General features: G+C 51.6%; 1 protein-coding gene across 10 annotated transcripts in view; it reads left to right on the top strand.

The window, feature by feature from the left end:
* The window catches only part of VPS13D (vacuolar protein sorting 13 homolog D), a 244,422-nt gene extending 235,906 nt beyond the window's left edge, over positions 1 to 8,516 (top strand). For 6 of the 10 annotated variants that reach the window (XM_024749918.1, XM_024749920.1, XM_024749922.1 and 3 more), the window contains 2 exons: positions 6,106 to 6,346; positions 7,964 to 8,101. In XM_024749918.1, coding sequence (XP_024605686.1) covers positions 6,106 to 6,346; positions 7,964 to 8,095 — 373 coding nt within the window. In that variant the 3' untranslated portion in view covers positions 8,096 to 8,101. Of the gene's footprint in view, positions 1 to 6,105; positions 6,347 to 7,963 lie in introns of all 10 variants that reach the window. The other 4 variants (XR_003003764.1, XR_003003763.1, XM_024749924.1 and 1 more) reach the window with 1 other exon arrangement.
* The last annotated feature ends 1,732 nt before the right edge of the window (positions 8,517 to 10,248 follow it).

The following is a 10,248-nucleotide window of genomic DNA, read 5'->3' as shown; positions in this document are numbered from 1 at the left end:
CCCGTGTCCCCTGCATCGGCAGGCGGAGTCTCAACTACTGCTCCACCAGGGAAGTCCTGTGATTGCTTTTAAAGTAGAAGTATGGGCCATGTGTTATGGGACCACAAGGGCAAGTTATTAATTTGTGCCTAGAAAGCCAGGGAAGGCTGTTGGCAGTTGATCTGGTCCTGCAGCACAAGGAGAAATGGGCCGAGAAGAGAGAAAGGCATATACGCAGAGAAGAGTGCCAGGCAAAGGCTCAGAGACAGGAGAGTTAGCGGCATTTCTGGGGGGACTCCAGTTAGCTGTGTGCGGTGGCAGCACATGGGTGGGAGGGAAGGAGCAGAGGTTGGAAAGGTGGGTTACAAGGCCAGATTCTGAGAGCTTTTTTTTTTTAAATTATCCCCCTCCCCCCTTGGTGTCCATACAGATTCTGAGAGCCGTAACGGCTTCCTGTAGGCAGTGGTGAGATTTTGAAGAGGATCTCACTCAAAATGACGTTAAAAATGTAACCTTGACAGCAACAGAGAAAGGGATCAGAGTTGGAGAGACTGGGGGCAGGAAAGCACTTAGGAGGCCCTGGGAGTGATCCAGGTGAGCACAGACTGGCAGAGAAGAGGGGGAGAGGGGACAGGGAGGCAGGCGTCAGTACAGTCAGTAGACTGACCAGGTTTAGAAGCTGAGCGAGGGGTGGGGCTGAGAGGGACTCGAGGGCCGCTTGCCTGGTCGGTTGGATGGAGATGCCATCAACTGCGAGGGGCGGTGCTGGAGGAGGAGAGGATTCCAGAGGCCGTGCTGAGTGTGAGGACCCGTGGGACATGTGTGCCGAGACGCTCTGCAAGACCCCAGGCTCAGACACAGGTGTGGGGTCACACCTGGACTTGGGGAGAGACACATGTGGGGCAGGAGCCTGTTCTGGGAGCACTCCTGGAGTAAGACAGCTCTGAACTCTTCTGATTTTGAAATGCCTACAAAGTGAGGAAAATAAACATATATAAATAGAGTTAATAAAGCCAAAAAAAAAAAAAGAGTGGGAGAAAAAGAAATCAATTGAAAAGGGTAATTGAAACAATTGGCGGATTTCTCTCTCCCTAAGGAGCAATAATTGGTCCTGAGCCTGTTTCCTTGTGGTCTCTTAGAGGGTCACTCATTTTTCCAACCTGCTGAAGCAAGGATCTGTAGTAGACTTGCAAGGGGACCTTCCCCACAGGGTTAGGATAACTTAGCATCTGTTCTCAACAAAAGAAATAACAATAGCCACCATTAGTTGGGCATGTAGGTCAGTTCTAAGCATCACAGTGGCCCTAAGAGGAGATATGATGACCCTCGCTCTACACGTGACGGCAAGAAACTCTGAGCCAAGCCATGTGGCTGTGACAGAGCCAGTTGGCACCTAAGATTGGCTGGTTCCAATGGCACATCAGCCGTGGGGCTTGGAGACAACATTTCTACCTGCCACAGAACGAGAGGGTTGAAGCTATTGTTGGTCATGTCACTGGTGTTGATGAGAATGCCCTGTGGTATCATGGTCTGAGATATTGTCGTAGTGGGTGCTACTTCTGTGGCATTGAACCTTGCCGGGTTCACTAACTGTTAGAACCTGTCATCTTGGAGAATGGTGTAAGCCACGTGCCACAGCTTTCCTTTCTCTCAGAAGAAACTTTCTGAAGTTGATCCCAAGGTCAGAATGTCCTCTTTCTCTCCTTAAAGGAGAGTTATAAGTGAAACTTTTAACCAGTGTCTAAAAATCCTGTTTTTTGTTTTGTGGCTCGTGGGCTCCAGAGCACAGGCTCACCAGTTGTGGCTCACAGGCTTAGTTGCTCCGCGACATGTGGGACCTTCCCGGACCAGGGCTCGAACCCGTGTCCCCTGCATCGGCAGGCGGATTGTCAGCCACGGCGCCACCAGGGGAGTCCCCGCCTGTTTTTTTTTATAGAATCATTCGCGGTGTCGCGGTGTCTACAGAGCACTGGGCAGCTTCTCTGGTTCTTCATATTTGAAGGGTACAGCTTATCCAGAGGCTGTGTGTCTCTGGCCACATTTTTTCATTCTTCCTCCGAATTAATAATAGGTCAGAGGGTAGAAGGACACACTCAGGGTTGACCTGAGACCACATGGCTTTCCTCCCCATGTCATCCCATGAGGGTTTGCAGTGGTCACTCGTTCGTGAGCCAAGAGCAGCCCTGCGTGAAGCGAGGCGGGTACGGGGGATGAAGAGTGGAGAGCCCCGTGTCTAGACTCCGCTCGTGTGAGGCCACAGCCGCTGCCACTCTGGACGAAACCCTGAGCCTCTCAAGTGCTGCAAATGAAAGGCTGTGGGGCACAGGCCTTTGCAGGGGACGGCCAGGCAGGGCGGGGGACACCGGGCTTTGATGACAAAGGGACAGAGGCGGGGGCAGATGGGCAGAGAAGTGCTGAGTGCACTCATGGGTTCGACTTCTCTTGTCCCCCTGGGTTTTGGTTCCTCTCTCTCAGAGACAAGTTTGGGGTTGGTCTCCATTACAGGAGGGGACCCATAATCTGGAGCTCAGTTTTAATTATTCTTTGTTGTGGTTTCCAGATTTTGTTTTTTAAAAAATGTATGCTGTAATGATGAAACCCAAAGCCTTGGTCACTGGTTGTGGGAGTTCCAGGGGAGCATCGGGGGAAAATGGAGAGAGAGACGCTGTTGGCTAAGTCAGTGTCTGGGTTTTTGCTGAGACCGTGGTCTGGGACCCTGGCCCTCCAGCTGAGGCCCCGCTGTCTCCCTTTCCCCTCCTTTCACTTAGACCCTTGGCTGCTTTTGATTTGAAAAGACTAGAACATTCCATGTAAATGTCCAAAAATTACTGTCTGTATTAGCTTCAGGGTACGAATAGGGCCCCTGGGCTCACAGAATAGAGATCTGTGCACATTTACAAACTGCTCCTCTCCCCTCACATTTCTGTAACGGACGTGAATTCCTTTTATTTATTTATTATTTTTGGCTGTGTTGGGTCTTCGTTGCTGTGCGTGGGCTTTCTCTAGTTGCGGTGAGCGGGGGCTACTCTTCATTGTGGTGCACGGGCCTCTCACCGTGGTGGGCTCTCTCGTTGAGGAGCTTGGGCTCTAGGCGCGAGGGCTTCAGTAGTTGTGCCTTGTGGGCTCTAGAGTGTAGGCTCAGTAGTTGTGAGGCATGGGCTTCAGTAGTTGTGGCACGTGGGCTTCAGTAGTTGTGGCTCACGGGCTCTAGAGCGCAGGCTCAGTAGTTGTGGCACGTGGGCTTCAGTAGTTGTGGTACGTGGGCTTCAGTAGTTGTGGCTCCCGGGCTCTAGAGCACAGGCTCAGTAGTTGTGGAGCACGGGCTTAGTTGCTACGTGGCATGTGGGACCTTCCTGGACCAGGGCTCGAATCCGTGGCCCCTGCATTGGCAGGCGGATTCTTAACCGCTGCGCCACCAGGGAGGCCCGGCCATGAATTTTTTGCCCATGGATTTACTGACTTTGTGACGGCAGGTAGTATGATCTCTATCAGATGAAGAAACTGAGCCGCAGAGACAGCAGCTGGCCCAGCCTGGTGGGTCTCCCTGCCCGCTCGGCCTGCACTTCCATCACTGTATGGAGCAGCTCTCACTAGAGCATCCCAGCTCAGAGCCACCCTTCCTCCTTCCTTCCACCCAGAACAGAAGTTGTTCTGGCCTGATGGAGGACTTTGTACTGTCTGTGGCCTCTTGGAAGGGAGTCTGTTTTAAAGAAGTCCAGTTTGGAAAGGGCACTAATAGTGTCAGCCAGTCAGCCCGGGTGTAAGTAAGAGCAGCTGCCCAGATGGAAAGGCCTCGGCCCTTTTAGAGGCTGTGCATAAATGTCAGACAGCGGGTACTAAACAGGGTGAGAGTGGAGGCACGGGTGACGGGATAGAAGTACCCCATCTTACGCTGGACCAGAGGAAAGGTAACAATCCCTATTGGATTTTTAATGCATGTGCTGCTCTCACCCTAATTGCGGTGGCCAACTTCGGGGATCTCCTTTGAGAGCCCATTACAGCCTCGGTCACCATGTGCCCGGCCCACCTGTGCTTTGAAGTCCTAGGCCATTTTCAGTTTTTAAGCTAGTTTCCCAGCAAGTTCTAGCTGGTCCTGTGATCCTTCCTCTCTTTGTCAGGAAGCTTTTTTCATCTCTCTCTGTCTCTTTCTGTCACCTTTTCTTCCCCTGGACCAGCTATTTTAGATTTCAGTTGGTTTCTTTAAATGATACTGTCAGAGCCCGGGACATGGGGAATTCTGTGCTAAGTGGCCTGAACGCCAAAAGCTGCTGGGTATTTCTCATTTTGGCATTGAGACTTTACAAGTCTACGTTCTTGGCATTGCCAACCAGTTAGAATAGAACAATAAACCCCAATTTTTGTCATGTGAGGCTGTAATTAAAATGGCAGCTGGAACCAGGCATATTTTCACTGAGTCCTGAGGGAGTGGCCGACTCAGTGGTGGGTGCCCAGGGAGACACGGGGGACGTAGGGTGTGGACCCCTTTTACATCAGCTTAGAGAGTCAAATACCTGTCTGGGAAACAAAATGAGAACAAGTAGTTGCTTGGCAGTGCTCTTGACAGTAAGCGACGAAGCCTTCAGAAGTGGGCGCAGGGTGGGCGTGTTTCTCGGGAAGCTTCAGAGAGAACTCGTGAACCCTTGGGCTGAGAGACAAGGCGTGTTCAGAATGGGGGGCTCTCTAAGCCCAGAGGTGAGCAGGGACCTGGCGCCAGCTTGGGACTGAGAGAGGACCGGCCTGTCCAGCAGCAGGCAGGCCTGCTCCATCCCAGCAGAGTTTGGCGACTGCTGACCGTGGAACAAAGCCATCCTGGGACCGGGTCCCTGAGCCGTTCCAGGGGAGCCGCGGCTCCAGGCAACTGCGGTGTGGCAATTCCTCTCAGGACATCAAGTCCCAGGGGGCCGGGGCTTGACAGCCAGCCTGTCGTCAGCTCTTAGTATTCTTGCCGTCACCCGCTCCCCTGCGCTGTCCCCCGACGTGGCCGCCCCATTGTGGAAGGCTGTCACAAGATGCGACGGAGGCAGCCAGGCCTGGGAGAGCTGTCACGGCGGTTTCCAAGGGTCACTGCTCTTCATTCAGTAGCCGATCTGAGAGCTTTGACGTGCATAAATTTCCACTTTAAATCTGGGGCTCCAGGGAAGAAGAGATTTTTTTTTTTTTTTTTCGGTACGCGGGCCTCTCGCTGTTGTGGCCTTTCCCTTTGGCAGAGCACAGGCTCCGGACGCGCAGGCTCAGTGGCCGTGGCTCACGGGCCCAGCCGCTCCACGGCATGTGGGATCTTCCCGGACCGGGGCACGAACCTGTGTCCCCTGCGTCGGCAGGCGGACTCTCAACCACTGAGCCACCAGGGAAGCCCGAAGAGATTTTTTTCTGAGTGGCCCTGAAGCGCCTAGAAGGGATGACTGACAGTTTATGGAAATCAAGATTACAGCTTTACCTAAAAAAGCACTCTCTAACAGTTGAGTTCTGAGAACGCAGTGGTGGTCTCACCAGTGACTCCCCTGTCCCTGAAGGTGCTGAGCTGAGAGCAGGTGACCTCTTACTAGAACAGTGACAAAAAGGAAGTGGACATAGGTGCGCACCTGGAGAGGGCGTGCCATCCTCTCGCGGCACCTAGGTTGGTGACCCATCCGCTTCTGCTTTCCCCGCGTCCGTCACCACCCCTGCCCACGACTTCCAGCCCTGTGGCTGCCCCTCCCCCACCCCGTCTTCCCGGTGAACCTTCTCAGCTGCTGTTTCAGTCAGCATTTCAAAGCATTGTATTTCCTTCTTCTGCCCAACAAAGCACTGCTACAGTTTTCTCTAAGCCTTAGACTATAAAAAGGCCATAAAATTGTTTCTCCTATTGATACACTTGGTCATATTATCGAGCCCCCTGTGTAAGGGCTCTGTGCTTTACACATTGGCCTCACAGCAGCCCTGAGAGGCCAGTGTCACTTTTTTTATTCCTGATTTACACACAAGGAGATGGAGGCTCAGAGTGGGTGAGCCACCTGCCCAAGGTGTAGTGAGGGAAGGAGCCTGGCTTCAAGGTTGGAGCCTCGGGCCCCCCTCCTACAGCCTCAGCCTGGAGGAGCAGCTGGCGAAGCTCTGCGTGCCCTTCTCACTCCGCCTCTTTCTCTGCAGCTTCATAGCCGTGGAGAACATCGACAGCTACTGTGTGCTCATCTCCTCCAAGGCCGTCTACTTCCTGAAAAGCGGAGACTACCTAGACCGGGAGGCCATTTTCCTGGAAGTCAAGTACGACGATCTCTACCACTGCCTCGTCTCCAAAGACCACGGGAAGGTGTATGTGCAGGTGACCAAGAAGGCCGTGAACACGAGCAGTGGGGTGTCCATCCCCGGCCCTTCCCACCAGAAGCCGATGGTGAGTGCACCCCTGCCCTATCTCCTCAGCCGGCCGCCGCCCTGCTGATGCTTCTCAACGGGAAAGTGTTTGCTGCGTGTGAGGCTTGGGCTGGGCTGTTGTGAGTCCCCTGGGGTCCTGCTTCTTAGTCCCACAGGCAGAAGGCGCTCAGTGTGTGTGGGGTGGGACGATGCCGCTCTCCCAGCTCCACCGGAGGGCAGGTTGCTCAACGCTTGTGCCGCAGTTTCCCACCCGTACAGTATGGGCAGGATTACCGCCTCTAATCAGCCATGAGGACCAGCTGACATGATGCACAGGGGTGTTTTATTTCTAAAATGGGACTCTTCAGCTCATTGAATCTAAGAAGGCGTTAGAGCACACATTGGCTTCTTCATTGCTTCACCTCTAGAATAATTGGAAATTAACTTTTTTTTCTGCACAAGGAAGCAATATCTAGCATAGGCCCCTATCCACTGTAAAAGCTCAATGAATATCTGTAAATAAACTTTACACCTGACCTCCAAAAGGTACAAGATATTGTTATGGCAGGACTTTTCAACAACACCGTTGCTGTTAATGACCAGCATTCGTTAAGGGTTTACTGTGTGCCAGGCTGGATTCTAGGTACTTCTAGATTATTTAATGTTGTACTGCTGTTGTCCCCACTTGGTGGTCAGGAGGCTTGGTGAGGACAGGTGACTTGCTCAAGGTTATCCGGCCAACACCGGAGGGAGCTGGGGTTCAAACCCGCGTGCCCGTGCAGCTCCAGGGCTGGCAGCCTGGACCACTCTGCTGCCTCCGCTCGGAGGGGCTGTTGTTGGCTCGGCAGAAGCACGTGTGAGGGACCCCACCGCCAGCCATATTCTAATGTGGGATCTTTTCATGAAACCAGGTGTTAGCCCTGCTCATTTTTCACCTGGAATGCTAGGATTTTCAAGCCTGCATTCGAGAATGACGTGCCATTCAAAATGGCCCTGCTTATCTCAGTGTTTCCACAGATGAGAAACAGCAACCAGCCTTTTTGGGCCTCTCTCCCTTGACCTTCTCCCTGCCCAGGAATGCGCTTGGGTTTGGTTTGGCTTGTGCAGGCTCCCCTGGGGTCGTTGGCTTAGGTTAGGGCCGGTAGATTAATTGAGTTAACACCCAAAAGCCTGAGTATTTCCACAAGTTCCTTTCGGAGGTGGGGAGCTTTGCCCAGCTGCACTTTCGCCCTTTCAAGGCAAGTGAGCTTTCTTGATAGGAAAGGCCTCGAGGGCGTTTGTGTGTTTTGACCATCACCAGACTTTAGATTTGAATCCCAAGTCTTTGTTAGTCTCACCTCAGCTGATCCTCACACCTCGGAGCTCAAACTGGTTCTCAGTTACAGGCAGTCCCAAGTGTCAGCTGCCTGTGGGTCGACTGCACAGTCCCCTGGGGAATAAGTTAAAGGTACAGATTCCAGAGATCCACCCGACCTCGGATCGGCATAACTAGGAGTAGGGCCCTTGCGAATCTGTTTCTTTAAACTACGACCCATGCTGTTCTGATCCGCAGTCAGGCTGGGAGCTGCTGCCTGGGTGGATTTCAATGACCCATGTTCTGTGATTCTGTTTGGCTTCCCACCTTGGGGCAGGTTACTCATTCTGTCCTTTTCTTCAGGTCCACGTGAGATCAGAGGTCCTTGCTATCAAGTTATCACAAGAAATAAACTATGCAAAGAGCCTTTACTATGAACAGCAACTTATGTTAAGACTCAATGAAAACCAAGAGCAGTTGGAGCTGGACTCCTGAGAAACCCCAACTGCTGGAGGGACACTCCCAGACGTAGACCCCAAACCAGTCAGGAGGAGAGAGGCCCGTGGGCTTGGCTTAAATTAGAGGAAACCAGAATAAGGTTTGGGGGGGGATGCTATCAAGAGGGAGAGTAAATACTGGTGAGGGAGGTTACAAATGGAACCATATTAATTTGTGGGGCAGGGGGTTACTTTAGATTGTGGGGAGGTAATTTTTAAGAGGCATTGGTTGAATAACGTTTAAAACAAAGAAAGTGTAACTGAGATCAATCTAATTTTTAGATTGCCCTGTATTTTGTTAACATGTATATATGTACAACTGTGTGTTTGTAAATACGTAGGAGCATTTCCGAACAGGGCCTGTGATGTGTGTAAAGGTTTGTTAACTGTAAAGTAATATAAAGTTATATTGGATCTTCTATTGCACTAATTCTACACGTCTCATTCAGGGTGCTGTCCGTGAAGAGGGGTTCTCGGAAGCTGCAGAATGTTATGCCTTAGTTTGGGAAACTAGAATATTCACGGTTAGGTGGGCTGAGGTGAGGGGGCAGGTGCGTCAAGAGCGACGCCTTTGAAACCTGTGCTCATCCCGGCTGGTGCCGCGAACCGAAGTGTCTAGACCCAGAGCCAGCCCTTGATGAGGCCTAGGGGCGTGACTCGGACACATCTTTTATTTATTTCTCCCCCAGTTTAAAGATAGTTCTTAAGAGTGTCACAAATTATTTTTTATCTGCCTGTCTCACTGGCTCTCTCCTGACTAGTCTTGCCAGACTTTGAGGTAAAACTTTGAGGTGTGTTCTGTTACCACGCACACACACACACGCCAGCATTATAAGGTTTCCTTGGGTTATTATCAGAGAGGCCAGTTTGAAACATTGGTAGGCTCTGATAACTTAGAAGGGAAAAAAATCCTGTAGGACTGTTTAACAGATCAGAAATCCACAAATTTATCAAAAACCCACAGCGAGAGTGTTCCCTCTCCCGAGCAGCTGCAGCAGGAGGTCCTGGGACTCTGTTCTCCTTAATAAAGCTCCAGGCAGCCACCCAGCCCCACAGCCCTGGGGACACGGCGACGGCAGCCCTGGGGTAAGAAGGGAGAAGGAGAGAGTCTTAGAAAAGGGAATGAAATCTGAGTGCTAAAAAGCTGTTCTTGTAAGTTTGGGGCCAAGATTTGGCCAAAATATCTCTTGCCCTTGGTTTTAAATTCCAACCGGTGGCAAGGCCTAGACCGAGTGTCTTCTCCTTCCTGGGTCTTGTTTCTGTGGTTTCTCTTTTCTGTAAGGAATAACCAAGGTAGGGAGAGGGGAGGCCTAGAATGAATGACTATCCTTGTGATTTTTTAATTTTTATTTTAATAAATCTAGTCCGTCTCTATAACCGTGTCACATGTAGCTGAGATCTAAAAGGACCCATCGGATCAGTGGATGCGTGGAAGGTTTTGGTGTTTATGACTCATGACCCAGATCCTTCCAAAACACAAATGAAGCTAATCTGTCTTTCTCTCCCCACTCACGCGTGTGTGTGTACGTGTGCATGTGCGTGTGTGCACGTGTGTGTGTGCGTGTGTGTGTGTGTGTGTGTTTTCAGAGAGCTTTAACCCAAGTGCTTAGTGCTCTGGCAAAATAGTGTTTTCAGGGCTCGTCTTGAACTCCAGGATTTGTATATAGTCTTCACTGAACTCTGGGTTCATGGACTGCAGAATTGAAGCCCAGCTTTTGAAGGGTCGGGGTGGGTTTTTGGTCCGTCGGTTGGTTGGTTCTGCTGGGCCACAGCCATGTGCCAGGTGCGGCTCCCTGCAGGCTTCTTGTCTTCCTCACCAGCCTCCCACCCTGCACCCCACAAGTTTGGCTTGTGGTTTTTGTCATCAGTAACGCACTGCCTGAGATCACGACCTCTTAACGATGAGACTCTCAGAGGGTTGATGGTTTGTGTCAGTGAGCCTTCTGTCACTTTCTGGAATGAAGTCACTTGGGAGTTTGTTGGATTGAGGAGCTTGGTATGACTAAGGAAGCCTGACTTTGGGCCCAGCGGCAACCCGTGTTCTCTGCAGCTCTGCCCACGGGAAGTTGGTTGAGGGCTGCGCTGTGGAATGGTGCTTCCAGGAGACTCCAGAGGGGTGTTGAGATGCCCTCCTCCCGGCTCCTTTCTAAA

Source organism: Neophocaena asiaeorientalis, unplaced genomic scaffold, assembly GCF_003031525.2.
Source record: "Neophocaena asiaeorientalis asiaeorientalis breed wild unplaced genomic scaffold, Neophocaena_asiaeorientalis_V1.1 scaffold275, whole genome shotgun sequence".
NCBI classification, from domain to species: domain Eukaryota; kingdom Metazoa; phylum Chordata; class Mammalia; order Artiodactyla; family Phocoenidae; genus Neophocaena; species Neophocaena asiaeorientalis.
This window is presented reverse-complemented; position numbering and strand designations above follow the sequence as displayed.